At 46.1% G+C, this 23093-nt stretch overlaps 1 protein-coding gene across 5 annotated transcripts in view; it reads left to right on the top strand.

Annotated features, from left to right (window-relative positions):
* Positions 1-23093, top strand: part of ppp1r9a (protein phosphatase 1, regulatory subunit 9A) — a 127747-nt gene that overhangs the window by 52636 nt on the left and 52018 nt on the right. For all 5 annotated transcript variants that reach the window (XM_078422570.1, XM_078422560.1, XM_078422551.1 and 2 more), the window contains exons 11-12: positions 3284-3334; positions 5481-5638. In XM_078422570.1, the coding sequence (XP_078278696.1) occupies positions 3284-3334; positions 5481-5638 (209 nt within the window). The remainder of the gene's footprint in view (positions 1-3283; positions 3335-5480; positions 5639-23093) is intronic.

Here is a 23093-nt window from a genome sequence, read left to right as displayed (position 1 = left end):
TAATGTTGTGCCTCTGTTTCAGAAGGGCTGCAAGGGAAATCCTGGGAACAATAGACCAATTAGCCTAACATCTGTCGTAGGCAAGTTACAGGAGAGGATTCTGAGAAATAAGATATACAGTAAACCCTCATTTTAACAGACCCCCTTATAAGGGAAAGTTTATAGATGCGATTGGAGCTGTGTCTGTCTACATATTCATGAATTTAGAGAAACTGCATCAATGTTCCCCCTTTTAAAACAAGCATGAAGCACATCCGGGAGTGATGATTGACTTGAGTTATTAGGTTTTGGTTTGTTGGAGGTGATGGCATGCAAACCCTTTTATATCTGCCGAACAACCATCTCGTATTCCAGTTCAGACCAAAAATGCCTCTTTGCTTTTCTGATGGTCTTATCTGGCTATCCTAAATGACCCTGCATTGTCAGACCTGAATGCAAAAGATCAGATCCTCAGTAGATTGCTGGCATCCTAGTTCATGTAAAGCTTCTAGTTGGGCAGCACTTGGATGATCTTAGTGGGAACTCGCTTCTCCACAGAAGAGAACAGCACCTCATATTTTGCTTGGGTAGTTTACAAACCAGCAGTATGAATATTGATTTCTCTAATTTAAAGTAACCCTTGCATTCCCTCTTTCTCTGTCAGTCCTCATCCTCGACGTCCTGCTATTTTCACTGTTCGTATCCCTTTGATATCACCTCTTCCACAGCCAACAATGGACCATTGTGGACTCCACCTTTCCTTGGTCATGTACCTTTTCATACCTCTAGTTTCCCTGTCCCCTTCTTCAGTCTGAAGAAGGGTATCGACACGAAACGTCACCTATTCCTTTTCTCCAGAGATGCTGCCTGACCCACTGAATTACTACAGCATTCTGTGTCTATCCTTGGTATAAACCAATATCTGCAGTTCCTTCCTAAATGGTAATTAGAATGTGTTTTCTTCAAACTAGCATTGTTGAAGTCCCTGGCTATGATAGGGAAGGGGCCAGGATTTGCCATTGGTGTTTGTTGACCATAGTGTGCAGCTTCTGCAATGCCAGCTGATGTCTGCTTCGGATGGTTTGCAGACTGCAGTTGTGATGATGGAAGTGAATTCCCTTAGGTGGTAGAAGGGACCATACATCATTGCTATATGTTCCAGGTGTGAGGAACAGGAGTTTTACAGACTATTTACAAGACGATTACATCTGAGCATAATGATGAGTTTACCATGAGGCAGACACCGCTGCCTCTCCCTTTTCCTGATGACACTGTTTGGTCCATGCGATGTATTGGAAAACCTTCAGACTGTAGGGCGGAGTCTGTGGAGTTGGAGGTAAGCCATGTCCCTCAGAAACAGAGAATGCAACATTCTCTTCCTTCCCTTATTGGTATAGCAATCTTGCCTTGAAGTCCTCAATCTTATTTTCTTTACACTGGCCAATACGATACAACGGTGGGCGGGAGATGCTAGTTCTTTACGCTTCAGTGTTTTTTGCAGGACACCTCAAAGATCACATTTCTGGACACGCTGGAAGGCTGCCTGGTGATTCCAAGTACTCTATTCATTGTTTATGCAGGCTGAAGGGTTGCAGATTCTCCTGCCATTGAGAACTCCATTACTCTCAGGAGGAACACTAATACATTTAAATGGACTAGCAGCCAGTCTGTTACTGCACTGAATTGTGCTGTTTCTCTTAACTTAAGAAGTTTTAAATGGTTATTTCTAATCTTGACTTGTTCTGCTGCTGCCAAAATGTTGCTATACTCCCGCAGCATTTTTTTTAACAGTTGGATTATCTGCTCCCAACATCCAGGACCATCAATAGAATATTGCAATAAGAGATTCAATAACGAGCCTCTGAATGTCAGTGAGCTGTGCCTGGACTCATTCGTAGAGATGATATTAGATTGACATATCTATGGTGTCCTGGGCCTGATTTGATCTTCCTTCATAGCTAGTATGAGTCCAGATGGTGGAGAATCACCCTTGACTCCCATTAAACTGAATTTTGATGCTGCACTCATTCAGATGATGTCCAGAGCAGTCATTCCTCGCCTCAAATCTGAAACAGAATTCCTGTAGCTATGTTCATACCATACTGTATGGAGTTTTGAAGTAACATTACACAGTGTTAGTCATACAGCATGGAAATGCCCCAACTTGCCCACACCACCAACATAGCCCATCTACATGTCCCACTTGCCTGCATTTGGCCCATATCCCTCTAAACCTGTCCTATCCCTGTACCTGTCTAACTGTTTCTTAAATATTGCGTTAGCACCTGCCTCAACTACCTCCTCCATCAGCTTGCTTCATATACCCACCACCTTTTGTGTGAATAAGTTACCCCTCAGGTTCCTACTAAATATTTCCTCCTTCACCTTAAAGCTATGTCCTGTGGTTCCCAATTCCCCTACTTTGGGCAAGAGACCTGTGCACCTATTTGATATATTCCTCTCATGATATTGTACACCTCTATAAGATCATCCTCCTGCGCTCCAAGAAATAGAGTCCTTGCTTGCTCAACGTCCCCTATAGCTCAGGCCCTCAAGTCCTGGCTGCATCCTTATAAATCTTCTCTGCACCCTTTCCAGCTTGATAACATCTTTCCTCTAACATGGTGCCCAGAACTGAACATAATACTCTAAATACAGCCTCACCAACGTCTTGTATAAATGCAACATGACCTCTCAACTTCTAGACTCAATTCTTTGACTGATGAAGGCCAATGTGCCAGAAGCCTTTTTGAGCACCCTATCAACCATGATGCTACTTCCAACGAATGATGTTTTACAGCATACATGCAGGCCATTTGACCCAACAAGTATTATTTCAGTTTTTAATATACACATTGCTAAAAGGGTAGATGCAAAGAACATTACATAATTGGAACTGTATGTTGCATTTGCTGTTTGTAATAGATTATCTTGGGAGATACAGGATGTCGGTTGCGCAGCTGGTAGAGCTGTTGCCTCACAGCGCTAGAGCCTCGAGGTCAATCGTTTGCACATTCGCCCTGTGATGACATGGGTTTCCGCCGGGTACTCCAGTTTCCTCCCACATCACAAAGACGTGCGGGTTTATAAGTTATTGGCCTCTGTAAATTGCCCCTATTGTCTAGAGAGTGGGTGTGAAATAGGGATAGCATAGAACTAGTGTGAACAGGTGATCGATGGTCGGTGTGGACTCAGTGGGCTGGTTGAAGGGCCTGTTTCCATGCTACATGTCTAAACATACATCCTTTTGATTTCATGAATATTTGTTGCTCATGTGTAATAGATGCATTTTAATCATTTACAGGAGAAACTGAGACTTCAACCATAAAGTCAACTGAAACTGATGAGATTTTCGGTAAGTTTCCCATAACATTCAGATGTATCTGCACCACTGTTAGGGGATATGGGGAAAAAGCAGGAACGGGGTACTGATTTTGGATGATCAGCCATGATCATATTGAATGGCTCGAAGGTCTGAATGGCATACTCCTTCACCTATTTTCTATGTTTCTGTTTTACTGTATTTTATGCTCAAAGATGTAAAATGTCTTGATAGATACCAAGGTTTTAAACTGCATTCCTGTAATCAAGTTCCTTTCTGATGATCAATGATTAATTAGGCACAAAGCTTTTAGACCTCACCATTATATATCTTGGTATTTCTAAACATGCCTCAGAGGTGTAATAGGGAAAGAGGAGAACTAAAAGGATGTTGAAGGGAAAGATTTTGAGATGGATTTTTAAAGTATAGGGAGATTCATATGCAGAATGAAACCTTGGATGAGCATTTAAGTTACTAGTAGATACGGTTCCAAGATGTTTATATTAGAGTAGGGAAGGTTGGCTGCTGGTTCTGACAGAAGTATACAAAATTATGAGGAGCATAGCTGTCGTAGGAAACTCTTCTCCACAGAAGAAGTGTCTAAAACAAGAGCGCATTGGTTTAGAATATGAGGCAAAAGGTTTAGAAGCATTATGTGGGAGAACATTTTCATTCAGAGCAGTTGGAATCTAGAACGCACTGCCTATGTGGATGGTGGAGCCAAATGCTCTCAGAGTAATGAAGTATCTTGATCAAGACGAATTGGCAAGGCAGAGAAGGCTATGAACAAGGTGCTTGTTGATGGGATTTATATCGGTAGTTGGTATAGACTAGGTCAGCCAATTAGTTTGTTTTTGTGCTGGATAACTAGTTTTAAGATAGGGATAGGGTGTTGTGCTTGAAACACAGAAAGCTTAACACACAAATGCAGCAGGTAAAAGGGAAAGGTAATGGAATGTGGCCCATTATTTCAAGAGGATTCATAGCTGGGGAATGAATCTACAGTAATTTGAACAATCTTGGTCACTTTATTTAAGGAATAATATATTATTTATTTGAAGGTGGTTCAGAGAATGTTCACTTGGCTGATGCTAGGTATGGAGAAGTTGTCCTAAGAGAAAATGTTAAATAGGTAGTTATTCTGATCTCTGACGTTCAGAAAAATGAGAGATGATTATACTGGAAGATTTAAGATTTTTCGAGAGGTAGATAAGGTAAATGCTGATCATTCTTGCGGAAGCGTGTATGATTCCAAACAAGGGATGCCCATTTGAGAGTAAAAGGAGAATTCATTTATCCTCGGATGGTTTTAGATCTTTGGTAGCTCTTGCCACAGAGAGCTGTGGGGACAGATTTTCTTGCTTATGTTTAAAACTGAGATAGGTAGATTTCTAATGTAAGGAATCAAGGGTTAATGGAAAATAGCATGAAAGTGGGCTTGAGGAATATCAGGTATGATCCAATTAAAAAGCAGAGGAAGCTCAAAAGGCTGAATTATCTATTCCTATTGCTGCTCATTGTGATCCTCTGGTTTTCTTCTGTTAAAGCAGGTATCTCTGCCATCTCTGCCATAATGTGATAGTTATGTTCCTAAGATACCTTGTGTTGTAGAAAATCATGTTATAAAGACAACTTTGTCAATGGGCGTAGGGGATTAGGATCTAGAGAGTTTCCGATTCATAATAATAAAGATACTTTTACCACAATATTTTCAAAAATAAAGGTCTTTTCAATAGCAACCAACAGGGGAGGGAGGGGTGAAGAGGGAGGGATGGGGAGAGGGGGAGGGAGGAGGGGTGGGGGGGGGGGGAGAGGGGAGTGGGGGAGGAGAGGGTGCTGCACCAATGCAGGAGAGATTTGGGCCCAACGGGTCCACTTGGTCTAGTCATCCTCTATATTTCTTCTTTCCCTTTCCTGAGACTCTCTAAAGAAGGGTCTCGACCCGAAATTTCACCCATTCCTTCTCTCCAGAGATACTGAACTCCAGTTCCCAATTAAAATTGCTTTCTAACCTACTCGGCCTGCATAATGCAAATTATGTCCCATAATTTGTCACTTCTATTTTATCCGATTCTTATTATAGGAACATATTGCAGAACCATCTGTACATATTAATTAGCAACTGTCCACTAATTTCCATTTGTTTGCTGTAAAACTGGAATCTTTTGTATCATTACAGATTTCAATGCAGCTGTCCCTGAAACAGAAAGATTAGATAGTAAAGTCCTAAAGGCTCGAGTTAATCTTTCAGCCATATCAAAGCGACAACGACCTTCCAGGTCTAGACAACATGACAGTGTTAGTTCAACTGATGGTGATGATAGTCTAGAACAAAAGGTAAGTGCAGCACTTTCTTGAACGATGCTTCAAGGTCATTGATTTGCCATGGAAACTGCTTCACCATAAAAATTCAGATTTCTTAAAATGGATCCTGGTATGAAAAAAATCTATATATTTAACATTATTTTCTGATAATTATTTTAAAGAAGTAGAATGAACACTCTCAATGAATTTGAGTGGCTACATTTATCATTTGAAGGCACAACTTTTTGTTAAATAAAAATAGTATTTAGGTTTATTATTGTCACATGTACTATTTATTTATTCGTGTCATCACACAACTGTTGACCAATAGCGAGCAAATTTTAGTGCCACATCGTTGGCCTCTGCAAGATCCTTTACAGTGCATGTGTCATGCAGCATGTCACAGCTCAGGAGATGTCCATAGTCTGGAGGCCCCGTCCGCATTCGCAGTCTGCCGCATCTTCAGTATATCCCCATTTCAGCATGTTCGATTTGCTCCTCCCCATGCCTGTCCGCAGTCTGTTGAGACTGCGCCAGGTTATCCACGGTTGGTCGGAACCTGGTGGGAGTTTCTCACAGGGATTAATTGGGATCAGAGGGCCATAGCAGGAGCATTCTCGTCGCGGTCCCTGAAGATTCCACAAGTATCTGCGAATCCTGCTACCACAGCACTGTATCCATCGCCACCAACTACTATTCCCCGGTCTAGAGGCAATGCCACTTGTACTGAGGTACAGTGAAAAGCTTTGTTTTGCATGCTATCCAAACATCAGATATATCGTTTGTGTGTGTGTACATGTGTGTGTGTGTGTATATATACACCAATGAACCGAAACTTTATGACCACTGACAGGTGAAGTGAATAACATTGGTTATCTTGTTACAATGGCACCTGTCAAGGGGTGGGATATATTAGGCAGCAAGTGAACAGTCAGTTCTTGAAGTTAATGTGTTGGGTGCAGGAGAAATGGGCAGGAGTAAAGACCTGAGCGACTTTGACAAAGGCCAAATTGTTATGGCCAGACGACTGGGTCAGAGCATCTCTGAAACGGCAAGGCTTGTGGGGTCCTCCCAGTCAGCAGTGGTGAGTACCTACAGACAGTGGTCCGACGAGGGACAAACCACAAACTGGCGACAGGGTGTTGGGCGCCCAAGGCTCATCGATGCGCGAGGGTAACGAAGGCTATCCTGTCTGGTCCGAACCGACAGAAGGTCTACTGTGGCACAGGTCACAGAAAAATGTAATGGTGATTAGGGGAGGAATGTGTCACAATACACAGTGCATCGCACCCTGCTGCGTATGGGGCTGCATACGGAGGACCAACAGCATTTTAGGCAGGTGGTCATAATGTTTTGGCTCATCAATGTTTTGGCTGACCGGTGTATATATACACACACACATATATGCACACACAACTCACTTAAGTTAATGCTAGCATTGACATTCTTCAGTTTTGGGATTTCATGTTTCTGATTTGACTGGCAAAATAGAATTTATAGTGCTGAAATCTGAAAATCAATTATCTGAAATCATTGGAAAAGTTGAGATGGTGGTCATTTCAGAATTCAAATTAAAAGCACAATTTCACATCCATTTGTTCAGATTGGAAAATCAGAGAATGCATGTTTCATAGAATTTTACATTGCTCATGTTGTGAATCACACCCATGTTGCCTCTGAGGGGTATATATGATAAGTTTTAGAAACATAGAAAATAGTTGCAGGAGGAGGCCATTCGGCCCTTCGAGCCAGCACCGCCATTCATTGTAATCATGGCTGATCATCCACAATCAATAACCCGTGCCTGTCTTCTCCCCATATCCCTTGATTCCACTAGCCCCTTGAGCTCTATCTAACTCTCTCTTAAATCCATCCAGTGATTTGGCCTCCACTACCCTCTGTGGCAGAGAATTCCACAAATTCACAACTCTCTGGGTGAAAAAGTTCCTTCTCACAGTTTTAAATGGCCTCCCCTTTATTCTAAGACTGTGGCCTCTGGTTCTGGACTCCCCCAACATTGGAAACATTTTTCCTGCATCTAGCTTGTCCAGTCCTTTTATAATTTTATATGTCTCTATAAGATCCCCTCTCATCCTACTAAACTCCAGCAAATACATGCCCAGTCTTTTCAATCTTTCCTCATATGACAGTCCCGCCATCCCAGGGATCAATCTCGTGAACCTACGCTGCACTGCCTCAATTACTAGGATGTCCTTCCTCAAATTAGGAGACCAAAACTGTACACAATACTCCAGATGTGGTCTTACCAGGGCCCTGTACAACTGCAGAAGAACCTCTTTACTCCTATACTGAAATCCTCTCGTTATGAAGGCAAATTTCAATTTACAATTTGAAAGGGAGAAGGGAAAATCGGAAGTGTCAGTATTGCAGTTGAGCAAGGCGGACTATGGAGGCATGAGAGAGGAGCTGGCCAGAGTTGACTGGAAAGAGACCCTAGCAGGAAAGACATTGGAACAACAATGGCAGGTATTTCTGGGAATAATACAGAAGGTGCAGGATCAGTTAATTCCAAAGAGGAAGATTCTAAGGGGAGTAAGAGGCCACTTCTGTCCCAGCACAGATTTTAATGGTCCTAAACCTTGAATCCCTCTCTTCTGCTCCAGTTTCACAGTTATGCATTCATCTGCTCTATCTTCCTATCCCAAACCTCATTTGCATGTTGTGCCAAGAGTAATTCAGCGGTTTTCACCCTTGAGGTCCTACTTTTTAACTTTCTGCCTAACTCTTTCCCACCATTGACTCCATGTACACTTCATGCTGCCTCAGCAAAGCAGCCAACATAATCAAAGACTTGTCACACCCCGGTCCCATTCCTCCATCATCCTGGTCCCGACCAGCAGAATGGACAGAAGCTGGAAAGCATGCACTGACAACTCAGGAACAGCTTTTTCTCCTCTGTCGGGCTTCTGAATAGTCCTTCCATAAGCTTAGGGTACTGTCCAATTCTCCTCGACTCCATTGTGGATGTTGAAATTTGTGAACAGAATTGGTGCACCTCAATACTAAGAGTTATATTTTGTGCTCTGTATCTGCCCCTTTGCGCTATTTATTGTTCGAGTTTGACAACTGTATTTCTGCAAAGTATTATCTGATTTGATTGGATAGCATGCAAAACGCAGCTTGTCACTGCACCTCAGTACATGCGACAATAATAAACCTAAAACTCCCTTTGTTCACACTTCAGGACTTCATCCTTTTTTTACCTATGATGTTGGTACCAATGTGTACAACAATATCTGGCTGTTCGCCCTCCCCGTTGAGAATGTCCTCAACTGCTCAGAGACATTCTCGACCCTGCCACCTGGAGGCAACACACCATCCTGGAGTCTTGTTCATGGCCGCAGAATCTTCACACGATCTCTCCAACTATTTGAGTCTCTTATCACTGTAGCTCTCCTCAACCCCATTCATCAGAGGTAGTCATTGTGCCACAGATCTGACTGCCGCTGCTGTTTTATTGTGAAAGGCCATTTATTTCCCCCCCAACCCTTCCTCCATCCCTTTAACTGTATCCAAAATGATACACTTCTTACTGATGGGAATGGCCGCAGTGGAATCCTGCACTTCCTGTCTGCCCCTTCCACTTTACCTGGAGGATGAGATTTTCGTCCACACAGCTATTTTACCATGGGTCCTGTTGTAATTGGTTTAGTTTAGAGATACAACGCGGAAACAGGCCCTTCGTCAATCCCCGCACATTAACACTATCCTACACACTATCCTTGGGTTGTTGTCATCCATTACATGCATGACAGGTGACTTTTAGATGATGGTCTCCTTTATGACACTCCTTCGGTCTCCTTTATGACATTCCGGGGATTTAGTGCGAGCACGCCCCTGCTCATCCCTCAGTTCATGAAACCCTGCCGTCCGTCCTTGAAGAGGATGTGGGGTAAAGTGTGCTATTGTGGCGGCGCCCGGGGGCTAGGCCATTCCCTTGGTCATCCCACTCGGCACTCAGTGGACGGAGGGGATGAGGTCACTTCCTGGGTCAGTTCCCTTGGGTCAGGTGGTCTGGGGCTATAAAGGGTTTTGGGTGTGTCGACTCACGAGTTTTTAGTGCGGTGTATGTGTTCGTTGCGGAATAAAGTATTGCTACTACTTACCTGGCGTCTGGCCTGATTTCTGTGGTGACCGCACCCACTATACTGGTGACCCCGACTTTCCTTCGCAAGTCGCGATGGACCTGAACGCTCCACTACCCGACTCTGCCAGTCAGCAGCCTCTGGACCCTGCCGCCCGCACCGCTCTCCACGCCGTGGCAGTGAGGCTGCCTCCCTTGTGGACCGACGACCCCGACTTCTGGTTTGACCAGGCCGAGGAGCAGTTCGCCCTGCGGGGCGTAACTGCCGACGATACCAAGTATTTTCACGTAGTCGGCGCCCTCGATGCGTCCACCTCGCGCGTGGTCCGACCCTTCCTCCGCGCCCCCCCGGCGACCGATAAGTACGTGGCCCTCAAGGCCTTCCTCCTTCAGCAGTTCGGCCTCTGCGAGGCTGAGCGGGCAGCCCGGATCCTCCAAATGCCGGGCCTGGGTGACCGCCGGCCGTCGGTACTACTGGCCGACATGTTGGTGCTGCTGGGCGACTACGAGCCCGGGTTTCTATTCAAGCACGTCTACCTGATGCAGCTGCCGTCCGATCTCCGCCAGCAGCTCCTCCACGATCCGTTCACCGACATGCAGGCGGTGGGGAGGCGCGCCGATGAGCTCTTGACGGCCGACGATGATCCGCAGGTAGGGGCCTCGATTGCCCGCATCTCTGCCGCTCCCCGACAGCCTTCCCGACGGTATCCGGCTTCAGCCTGCAGTTCCCCCACCCACCACTGGAGGTCGCTGGTGGTCGGACCCGGGGGCCGCGCGCAGCCTGCCGGCAGTTCCTCCATAAGCCGCTGGTGGTCGGATCGGCCCGCACAGCAGCCCGTTTTCACGGACGCCAGCGGAGGGGGCTGGTGCTATTTTCATCGGCGGTGGGGCCCTTCTGCCCGTCAATGCCGGCAGCCCTGTTCGTTCCCGGGAAACGCAGGGGCCGGCCGTCAGTGATTGCTTCGGCGGCCGGCCAGATTCATCGTGTGTTTGCGTGGGACCGCCGCTCCGGGGCTCGTTTCCTTGTGGACACCGGGGCGGAGGTGAGCGTTGTTCCCCCTTCGCGTGCTGACCTCCGCAGTGGCAACCGCGGCCCCCTCCTCGCCGCAGCCAACGGGACTTCGATCCGATCATATGGGGTGCGCACGATCTCCCTCAACTTCGGGGCAGGCAGCTTCTCGTGGCCATTCGTGATTGCGGATGTGTCCCAGCCGTTGCTGTGTGCGGATTTCCTACGGGCACATTCCCTGCTCGTGGACGTTAAGCGGCAGCGTTTAGTGCACTCCGTCACTCTGCAGCCCATTTTCCTCCGCTTGGGCGACCCGGTCGTGCGTCCTGATGGGCCCCTGTCGTCCGTGGACACTACGTTCTCATGAATTCTGGCCGAATTCCCCGATATCCTGGGCCCCCGGTTCCACTCCACCGCCCCGAAGCATGGGGTGGTGCACCTAATTCCCACTACTGGACCGCCTTTGTACGCCCAGGCGCGGCGTCTTCCACCGGACAAGCTCCGTCTCGCTCGGGAGGAGTTCCGCCTTATGGAGTCACTGGGGATCGTGCGCCGCTCAGACAGCCCGTGGGCGTCCCCGCTCCATATGGTCCCCAAGGCAGACGGTGGTTGGCGTCCTTGCGGGGATTACCGCCGGCTTAACGATGCCACAATCGCCGACAGGCATCCGGTCCCTCGCATTCAGGACTTTAATGCACACCTGGCTGGGGCCACGGTGTTTTCCAAGATCGATCTGGTGCGTGGCTATAACCAAATTCCAGTCCACCCCGACGAAGTCCCCAAGACAGCAATCATGACGCCATTTGGCCTTTTCGAATTCCTCCGCATGTCGTTTGGACTCAAGAACGCTGCGCAAGCCTTTCAGCGGCTTATGGATTGTGTGTGCCGTGGTCTGGAATTCGTGTTCGTGTACCTTGACGACATTTTGGTGGCGAGCCGCTCGAGACAGGAGCATGCTGCCCATCTCCACCAGCTATGCCAGCGCCTTAGCAATCATGGGCTTGCCATCAACATCACCAAATGCCGTTTCGGGGTGTCATCCATCGATTTCCTGGGCCACCACGTGACCCCGCACGGGGCGCTGCTGCTCCCGAACAAGGTGGACGCGGTGCGCCAGTTTCCACGCCCGATCACCTTGCGGGGCCTCCAGGAGTTCGTTGGGATGGTGGCTTTTTACCACCGATTTGTGCCGTCTGCAGCCCGGATCATGCGCCCGCTGTTCCACCTCATGGCAGGCAAGCGCAGGGAGGTTGAGTGGACCCACGATGCGGTGACGGCGTTCCTACATGCTAAGGAAGTCCTGGTTGCGGCCACGATGCTCTTGCACCCACGGACGGATGCACCAACCGGCCTGACGGTCGACACTTCGGAAGTAGCGGTTGGGGCGGTGCTCGAACAGCACATGGATGGGTGTTGGCAGCCTCTCGCTTTCTTCAGTAGGCACCCCAGCGACGCACAGCGGAACTACAGTGCCTTTGACCGCGAGCTCCTTGCCCTTTACCTTGCGGTCCGCCACTTCCGCTATTTCCTCGAGAGGCGTACCTTCACCGCGTACACGGACCACAAGCCCCTCACCTTGGCGTTCGCCAAGGTGTCCGACCCGTGGTCAGCTCGCCAGCAGCGGCAGCTGGCTTTCGTCTCTGAATACACTACCTCCATCCGTTTCATCGGGGGTAAAGACAACCGGGTGGCCGACGCCTTGTCTCGACCCGCGGTCCACGACGTCCTGCAAGTGGCCGATGGCATCGACTACTCAGCCCTGGCGGCGGCCCAGTTGACCGATAGTGAGATGTCCGCCTACCGTACCGCCGTTCCGGGCCTGAGGTTGGAGGACGTTCCCTGTGGCACTGGGGGTGCGACGCTGCTTTGCGATGTGTCCACCGGGCAGCCGCGCCCAATCGTGCCTGTTGCCTGCCTGGTGTTCGAGGTGCTCCACGGGCTGGCCCACCCTTCCATTCGGGCGACGATGACCCTCGTGGCTTCCCGTTTCGTTTGGCACGGGTTACGCAAGCAGGTTGGACATTGGGTGCGCACCTGCATCCCGTGCCCAACTGCTGGGGGTTAACCTGCACCGCACCACATCGTACCATCCGCAGGCGAACGGCCTGGTGGAGCGTTTCCACAGCCAGCTCAAGGCCGCTCTGAAGGCCCGGCTCGTTGGCCCAGACTGGGTTGACGCATTGCCGTGGGTTTTGCTGGGCGTCCGCTCCGCCCCCAAGGAGGACTTGGCCACCTCCTCGGCGGAATTGGTGTACGGGGCTCCGCTGACGGTGCCCGGGGAGTTCGTTCCCTCCGCCCAGGGTCAGGCAGAACAGCCCTCGGCCGCCCTGCAACGCCTTCGGGAGACGGTGGGCTCGCTGGCGCCGGTGCCGACGTCTCGCCACCGTTCGGTGCGGTCACATGTCCCTTCCGCCCTGCAGGACTGCCCTTTTGTTTTCCTGCGTCGGGATGCCCACCGGACACCCCTTCAGCGGCCTTATGAGGGACCGTTCAAAGTGCTTGAGTGGGGCTCTGCCGCCTTCGTGTTGGACATGGGGGGTCGTCCTGAGACGGTCTCTCTTTCGCGGCTGAAGCCGGCGCACGTGGACGTTAGCCAGCCGGTTCTACTGGCGCGGCCTCGCCCTCGGGGTCGTCCCGGCCCTTACCCCCCGAGTTCCCGCCGTTGCCTTCCCCTGGCGGGGTGGTTCCGGTTCCTGCGCCCGCCGTGGCGCGCACGCGGGCTGGCCGTTTCGTCCGTCCCCTGTCCGTTTCGTGCCTTCGGTTCTTGGGGGGGGGTCCTGTGGCGGCGCCCGGGGGCTAGGCCACTCCCTTGGTCATCCCACTCGGCACTCAGTGGACGGAGGGGATGAGGTCACTTCCTGGGTCAGTTCCCTTGGGTCAGGTGGTCTGGGGCTATAAAGGGTTTTGGGTGTGTCGACTCACGAGTTTTTAGTGCGGTGTATGTGTTCGTTGCGGAATAAAGTATTGCTACTAGTTACCTGGCGTCTGGCCTGATTTCTGTGGTGACTGCACCCACTACACTGTACCACTAGCTTTAACCGATGGTGACCAGGTTGTTTGCTTCGGTCTAACAATCTGTGGCTCCCATTCATGCCAGGGTTCAGTAGCGGATGGTTCCCGTCCAAATTGCAACTGGCTTTGGGCAGCTCCTCGTCCTGGATAAGAACTCATCCTATCAGATACTATTGAGCTGCTTCTTGATCTTGGAGCGCCAAGTACACTGAGTTTTGTCTTGGCTGCTGCCATTTTAGACTCCAGTTCCAATCGTTCTATCTGTCTTTTCAATCGATCGCTCTCCCTTCTCCAATCTTCTTCTAGCAGTTGTCTTCTCTTCTGTTCTTCTTGCAGTTGGCATCTCCGTTCTTCTTGCAGTTGTCTTCTCCGTTCTCCTTCTTTCCTCTGTCCTTCTTTCAGTTGTCTTCCATTCTTCTTCTTTCCTCTGTTCTTCTTGCCTCTGCTATTCCTCTACTTGGCCTTCTAACTTCTCAATCTCGTGCTTCTGTGCCATGAAAGCAACTTGCCCTGCAAGAACAGCCAGTTCCAACTCAACCTTCCTACGAACAGAAAGCGTGGAAGATGCACGCGGTTTGATGCTCAACTTAAAGGTCAAAATATTTGAAGTACTATCTCCAGGTCCGATGGAGTCTGCGTCATCGCCACCCTGGCATAAGGCGCCCTCAACATTGGAGGTTACGGCCTCATGACCTACTTGGCTTAGCCATTCAACAACATCTTGGTTAAATCCATCGAGATTTTCAACCACCTGCCGCATCCATTTCTATTGCTTATCCTGGTCTTCTGGTGCTAACTGTAGCAGTCTCAATGTTTCATAGATGCTGTAAATTTTGTCCTTGACGTGGTTAAGATGATTCAGATTGTACTGCACCTCTTCCTTCCTGATTTTATTAGCTCTTTGATATTTTCCATGGTCGTCTCAGCCATCTTATATTTACGTCTCTTCAGCTTCTCATTGCTTTCATAATCCATGTCTTTGCCAATTTGAGTAAGCTTAATGGCCCTTTTTTCCACTCTAGGCCGTGTTCCACTATCGCCACCTTGTGACTGAACATCAGATTTAATTTCAGACATTCTGAGCTTGTTAACGAAAGCCAGATGTGCTTTCTTTTCTTTATCTCATAGGTATTTTTTAAACAAGACTTGGTAACCAGGGACTCCCAAGGTTGTTGCTACGCTGTCCGCATTCTAAGCTCTCGATCATTCGAAAGCAGCTTTTGTTATCTCACACAGAAAAACCAATTTAAAGCAGACTACGATTTCTGCTGTTTTTCCCATAGTCTCTATCCAAGAGCTAATTCTCTTCAAATAACTCTAAGAGACAGATATAATGCTTCAGCTTCTGTGAACTGCTTGGTTAATTCAGCGGTAAGAAAGATTTTGGCAATAAATCTCACCCTGGTCAGTAAACTTTCGTAGCCTTCGTCTCTTGCGAAGACAAGCTTTCTGAACTTTCCAAAGAGTAAATTCCAATAAATCGTTCCTGCTTAGGCAGATTTTACGATGAATCACTCCAGTTCAGACAAGATCTCACACTTCGTCTCTTGCGAAGGCAAGTTGTAACTGAACAACCCAAGGAGTAGATTCAAGCTGATTGCTTCAGCGTAAGACGGAATTTTACGATGTAGCGGCCAGCTTCTCGTCTATCAATTAACTCCCAAGCTGCCACTTGCATAGATCGGGTGAAATGATAGGCTTAAATGACTCGAGCAAATATCAATAACAGAGATCTCGACGTTTGAATTAGTTAGACAATTTATTTGAAGTCGCAATAAACATATTGGCATATCTCTAGTCATCGACTGCTTATTGATTTGCTAGGTAAAATTCCATATCTTACCACAGTCTATGTGATCGATACGAACTGCCAGATATAACTTTGGCGGAAATCTGTATTAATCTTCTTGTCAATAAGATCTACAACTGATTACATCTTGGCTAATGAATCTTTTGGCGGAGCCTTTGGCTGAACCTTTGTCAGCACCTTCTTGGCTCACACACACTGCCTGCACGTACCAACTCCCTGTAACTCTAGCCCCGCCCAGCCCATATGTAAGCATCGCATTAACTCTATAGTGTCCAAACTACAGCAGGATACAAGGTAATAATAATAATATGCAAAAAATGACTAATAAACGCAAAATGGCTCCTACACTCTAAGATAACAAAAACAAATCTTCCAAACGCTGTTTCTTGATTAATTGGTCTTTATTAAAGACCAATCAAATTGGTCTTTGATTTTTTTTTAGCACAAATCAAAAGAGTAATTCATAACTTTTCGTTTTTATCAACTGTTTCTTGCCAAGCAATACAGTAAAGATCATTACCGCGTGGTCGGCGTGGTTGTGGTTATGGCTGGCATGAGTGTGGTTGTGGCTGGCGTGAGTGTGGTTGTGGTTGTGGCTGGCGTGAGTGTGGCTGTGGCTCATGTGGTAAAAAAACTATTCTCTCCATCGTCCAAGACTAAGCTGACCCACAATCTCTGTGGCTACGCTAGCCTCCTCAGAGGCAGACACTCCCCATTATGTATCAAATCACACCCACAAGCATGCAAAAAAGACAGAAACTAAAATTATTACACATAGCCATAATACAATGACAGTAACTAATTTAAGCGTAAATGGCTCCTACACACTGGCCCCTAATTGTTCTACGTATATAACGAAGCAATTACCAATAGATATTAAAAGGAGCTATAAAAGCTTAACATATATCAAAAACATAACTAATATGCATTATATGTTGGCATTCAAACTTCTTTAGTGATTCTTCAATCTTCTCCTTCACCTTCTAGAAGCAGGCATATCTTGGTTATCGGTCTTACCAAGATGTTGTCCTTAGTCTGAGGTCGTACAGTACGCACAAAACCTTTAACTCTGGCATGATCTCCAGTATTTTACGAAGTTGCGACAGCATGTGATTCTTCCTCTATGTCCGATCTGTTCATGAATATGTCGTAACTGCAATGTTGAAATATGAAAGTCCTTCGAGAGAATAATAGGATGCTTTGCTTCTTCAGGCATCGCTAGTTTATTTAGGCGGCCATCTACTCTCAGAAGTCCTTTATCCAGTATTGGATCAAGCCTATATAAATGACTACTTCTTTTAACACCATGCTCACCAGCTTGTAATATTGATAACTCTTCCTTGTATTCTTGTCTTTGACAGAAAGAGATAACTGCATTTTCTGCCTTAAAAAGATCATCTGGACATAAACACTGTCCTCAGTATGATGCCTTAAAGATTTGCATGTCTTTGGCAACCTTTTCTTTCAACTAGCTAGGATCTGTTTCAAAGCTACTCATAGCAGCCCGAGTTTCCTTTCTCTTACGAGTCCACTGCAAAAGCATTGTCTTTACTTTAAGAAACCAAGCTACCACAGCCTTCAACTTATTCCATGATGAGAAATGGGTAATTAAATAGTTTGTTGAATCCAATGGATCCTTGATAATGGCGTTCACTGAGATGCCTTGCTTGATCTCTGGATCATTAGCAGAGCTTTCAGTTTCCAGGTTAAACTTTGGCCATTCTCGGTCTGGTTTACAGAGAAACTCTGGCCCATTGATCCATCACTTACTGCTTAAGAAGCGGTCTGCTGTTAATCCTCTAGAGGCTTCATCCACAGGATTTTCCTTGGTATTAACATACTTCCACTGTGATACATTAGTAGCATCCCTTACAAAGGAGATCCCGTTTGCTACAAATGTTAGGAAGCGTTTGTTTTCATTGTTGATGTACTTAAGCACTGTCATGCTATCAATCCAGAAGGTAGATTCCTCCAGCTTAAGCTGCAGTTCTTTTTGCAGCAATATGTCAATTCTGACAGCTAAGACTGCGGCTGCAAGCTCCATTCTGGGAATCGTCATCTGCTTCAATGGTGCCACTCTGGCCTTCCCATTAAAAATGCAACATGTACTTCATTGTTACCATTTTCCAGTCTTAGATATAAAACAGTACCATAACCACTTTCACTTGCGTCAGAAAAGTGATGCAGCTGTGCATATTTGATTCGACCATAGTTTGTAGGCTTCATACACCGGTCCATTCTGAACTCCAAGATCTTGTCGAGATCTACTAACCACTCTGTCCATCGCTGAGAGAAGATTTGCGTTATACTCTCATCCCATCCAAGTTTCTTCTTGCAGAGATCCTGCAAAATTAACTTGGCTGGTAGTGTAAATGGTGCAAGAAATCCCAAAGAGTGGTAAACAGAACCAATCACGGACAGGATGCCCCATCTTGTACATGGTCGCTCCTGAATTGAAATTCTGAACTTGAATATATCTGTTTCAATGCACCAGTGCAATCCCACTGCTCTCTCCATAGGTAGATTGTCTTTGTCCAAATCCAACTCCCGGGTCTCCTTGGCTCTGTTATCTAGTGGAATGGTTTCCAATACAGCACGGCTGTTGCTGATCCATTTTGATAACATGAATCCTCCCTTGTTGCAGAGGGAAGTCAGATGTTTTACCATTTGGATTGCTTCCTGTTCCGTAGACATGGATTTTAAACAATTGTCCACATAGAAATTGCTCTTTATTGTGTCACTTCTACTGGAAAGTGAGATTTATTGTCCTCGGCCTTTTTCCTCAATGCGAAGTTTGCACAACTTGGTGATGACACTGCTCCAAAGAGATGTACCTTCATCCGGTATTCAACGAGATCTTGGTGTGCATCACCATCCGGCCACCATAGGAATCGCAAGTAGTCGACATGCTTTTCCGATACCTTGACCTGATGAAACATTGCTTTGATATCCGCCATCAAAGCCACCGACTCTTGTCTGAATCTGATGAGAACTCCGATGAGTGAGTTCGTTAGGTCTGGACCCTGCAGCAGTTGATAGTTAAGTGACTTACCGTTAAAAATCTTAGCACAGTCGAAGACCGCTCTTAAAGTTCCTTTGAATGATACACCCTATGGTGTGGGATATACCAAAGCTCTCCATCACTTTGATTTACCTGGTCTTCTGGCACCCTTTCGGCATAACCATTATCAATCATCTCTGTGAGGAAATATGTATATTCATCATGAAATTTCGTATTCTTGCCAAACTTGCGTTTCAGATTCTGAATGCGTTGTTCTGCAATACAACGGTTATTCAGCAGACTAACACTTTCTTGTTTGAAAGGTAAGTCTAGGCAATAGTGTCCTTCTATCATCCTTACTGAGTGATTCATAATTTCCAAAAAAGTTACCTCTTTGGACATTTTTTCTGATTCCTTGCTGGTTCTTTCATTGAAGTCGTGATTATATTACTTGGTCAACAATTCCTCTAGATTTACAATAGATATTCGATTGACGACAGCAGCCGTATGGTTCTTCGTTTTCCTGCCTTTGTTGTTCCTTCTCAAGGAGCCATAGATAACCCATCTGAGTAGGGTTCTCACAGCAAACGGCCATCCCCTTGACTGGTAACAACCTTTCTAGGTTCTAATGCCTTCAAAGCATTCGTTGCGATAAGTAGATCGATATCAGAATTTATTTTAGGTACCTTGATATCTTTCAAGTAAGGCCATTTTTTCAAGTCTTCTTGCTTAGGTATATTTGGATGAGAAACGGGCATAGTCTCATGTGTAAACACATCAGGTAATTGTATAAAATTGTCTTCCTCCAGACTAGATATTTCCACACTTGTGATATGATAACTATCGTAGCATTTCTGATCATTTATGGTATTCAAGAGAAGCTTAATCTTTGCTCCTGTGATGTCCAGCCTTCTCATCAAGCTTTCTGTGCATAAGGTAGCTGAATTTCCACTGTCCAAAAATGCGTATGTTTGCAACACTGTATTCCCCTTGCTGCTCCTTACCTGTACTGGTAAGATGGAGAAAATACAGGTTTCTACCCCGGCCCCAATATGTGCATTTATCTGAGGTGAGGCAACAACATCACTCGTAGCTGGCTTCTTTTGTTTCATTTGCTCCGACTTCTCGTCCGTATTCCTCTATTCAATGTGAAGTAATTCAAGATGATCTTGTTTGCACATAGTACAAGTTATCCTACTCTTGCAGTCTTTAACCATGTGTCCTTTCTTCAAACATCCATAACAGATTCCTTTCTCCTTCAAGAAGTTAATTTTTTCTTTATATTCCTCCTTAAATTTTTGACACCATCTTATAGTGTAACCAACTTCATTACATGACAATCAAAACTCTTGTGGCTTAATGGTAGATGCATCTCTTTTCATTCTGTCCTTCGTTTCTACGGGTATTATGGCGGCGGCAAAACTGCTTTCTTTAGGTCCTGATCTTCCCTTTGTTTTAGTAAAGGTAGAGCCTTTGATATTTGCTGGTTTCGGATCTTGAATATTCCCATGGCGTAGGTTTGACATTAATCATACCTCTTTCCATGAAGTTCACCAGGTCAGGAAGCATAGCCTCTCTTTCGTCAACCTCCTGTATCAGGCCTACTTTATCTCTCCACTTTTCTCTAAGCCTATCGGGCAGTTTTGGAATGATGGCCTTCATATTACTAACGACATTCATTTCTTCCATGTGGTTGCTATTTCTCATCGAATGACAACAACCCCTTAGAAATATTGCAAACTCATGCAAAGCCTTCACATCTTCCTCTTTGATAACTGACCAAGCGAAGACCTTCTTCATGTATGCATTAGCAATCTTCTGTTTGTTACCAAAATGCTCTTTAAGCAACTCTCTTGCCGTTTGATAGCCCTCATCTGCAGGCAAATGTCGACAACTTTTAACAAGCTGGTTCGAATATCCGCTTGTGTATTGCTCCAGAAATCGTAAGCAATCTTTGTGACTAGTAGTTTTCATTTCCACTCCTTCTTCAAACGCTATTATGAAAGTTTCATATTGCAAAGGATCACCATCACATTTAGGAATTTCCATTTGGGGTAAGGTGGAAGAAGGATTTTATTGAGCTAGGAGCTCTCTGATTCTCATTTGACACCTCACCAATTCATAGAATTCACTTTGAGATCCGGGTAAATTTTGTCACGAGTCCCATGCCCAGTTGTTTGTCTCTGGCTGGGCGCAGGTGGCTGGTGAATAGGCCTCTGAGAAGAGTACTGGGTTGGCTCATTTTGAGCCTTAACAGACATCCCAAAGATTGGTTGCTTCGGTCTAGCATCCGGTTGCTTTGGTGAAGTTTTGTCGCCCATCCACTTACTCAGTGCCAGTTCTGCGTCACGAGACCAGACTGGCTCTGGCTGTGGGTTGACTTTAGCTGCTGTTTCTGGCTTAGTAGCTCCTTCTTGGACTAAGGAACTCTTCTTCTGAGATACTCTCGAGCCGCATTTTGATCTTTGGCCTTCCAGTATATCCCTCCTTGCTCCGACAGCTGCCAGCTTCGTGGTTATTTCCAGCCGTTCCTTCTCCCTCTTCAGCTGTTCTGCCTGTCTTTTCAGCTGTTCATCTCGTTTCTCAGCCTCCCTCTTCAGCTGTTCTGCTCGTTCCTCAGCCTCCCTCTTCAGCTGTTCTGCTCGTTCCTCAGCCTCCCTCTTCAGCTGTTCCGCTTGTCTTCTCAGCTGTTCTTCTTGTACCTCAATCTCATATTTTTTCTCCAAGATGGCAGCTTCTAGCGAGAGAGCAGCCATCTCAGCTTCGGCTTCCATTTGAGCAGAGACCCTTGTAGTTGAACTGGCTACAGAACCAGATTTATGTCTTGATCTTTGCGTTGAAACGTTCGAGACACTCTCCTGAGGTGTAATTTCTTCTCCCACTTCAACACCTTGTTGCATCGCACCTTCTACTGTCGAGACAACCACTTCTCCACATCTGCCATGAAACTATCGAAAAAATTCTACCCTCTGTTGGAACTACTGAGTGTGTCATTCTAGTTCTGGCTTGGTCTGTTGTAACCTCAGTATTGATGTTTTGTTTTTCTCCAACCCCATGGCATAGGTTGAGTAGTTGATCCAGACCAGATTGTACAATATTCGCATTCTCATCTGATTCCATTAGTTCCTTCTGATATTCAATTAATTTAATGACCTGCTTCCACAACTTGCCTCTATCCTTCTGGCAGCTTTCCAGGTAAGCTGTTTCTCCCTTCTCCAAAAGTTTGACGTTTCTCTTTCCATATCTTCTTGATTTTTGCTCCGCATCTCCTTCCTGTGGCGGTTCTTCATACTTACCTGATGGAAGATCCATGATGAATTGGTGCTTCTCGCTATGTTCCATAAACACCAGAAGAATTAAAAACAGAATGAGTATGTTTTCAAAACACATCATTATTTTCAAGGCTGCGAAAGCCTTCTTGCCAGTATCTATGGTAAACAATCGCTAGCTGAGCACCTTATCTTGTAGAAGTTCACAACATCGTTATTTTCAAGGTCGCTCTGCGAGTTCGGTTTTCTTATCTTCTCATAGCATAAACAAGCTTCCTGTATCACAACAGTAGCTCTGCAGAATTTTCTCACAGACTTTTAAGTTTTTAAACTTCTTAACTTAAAATTACGACTAAACAGTTGTGACTACTCACGGTATAAGGTCAATGAAGTCTTCAATCTTCCAATGATCCAGGTGTAGACCGTGTCAATTTGCCTTCGACCGGCAGATTCTTTGTTCCAGGATTTCAGCTCTAATCTCTGGCAGAGATTCAGCTTCTTCTTCAGTTCCACTGTTGAATCAGATTTTACTTGTAGAACAGTCTTTCTTAGATTCTTCTCTTAGAAAAGTTTTTTACTAAGATGTAATGGCAGTTTCTATACCTTCTCAAAGTCCAACTTCGATAGCCATTACTGCTCGGGGATGGAATGGAGGTATAGCTTACGCACACACCGCACTCTAAGATAACAAAAACAAATCTTCCCATCGCTGCTCCTTGATTAATTGGTCTTTATTAAAGTAGCACAAATCAAAAGAGTAATTCATAACTTTTCATTCTTATCAACCGTTTCTTCTTCAAACAATACAGTAAAGATCGTTACCGTTTGGTCGTGGTCGGCGTAGTTGTAGTTGTGTCTGGCGTGAGTGCGGTTGTGGCTGGCGTGAGTGTGGTTGTGGTGGCTCACGTGGTAAAAAAATGGATTCTCTCCATCCTCCGAGACTAAATTGACCCACAATCTCCGTGGCTACGCTAGCCTCCTCAGATGTAGACACTCAATAGACAATAGACAATAATCCCTCCTCATCTCCATTCTAAAGGTATGCCCTTTTATTCTGAGGCTATGCCTTCTGGTCCTAGACTTTTCCACTACTGGAAACATCCTCTCTGCATCCACTCTGTCTAGGCCTTTCATTATTTGGTAGATTTTAATGAGACCCCCCCCCCACAATCCTAAACTCCAGCAAGTACAGACCCAGAACCATCAAACGCTCCTCATACGTTAACCCAATTATCCGTGGGATCATTCTTGTAAACTTCCTCTGGACCCTCTACAACACCAG

The sequence above is a fragment of the Rhinoraja longicauda genome, chromosome 2, assembly GCF_053455715.1.
Source record: "Rhinoraja longicauda isolate Sanriku21f chromosome 2, sRhiLon1.1, whole genome shotgun sequence".
Classification (NCBI taxonomy): domain Eukaryota; kingdom Metazoa; phylum Chordata; class Chondrichthyes; order Rajiformes; family Arhynchobatidae; genus Rhinoraja; species Rhinoraja longicauda.
This window is presented reverse-complemented; position numbering and strand designations above follow the sequence as displayed.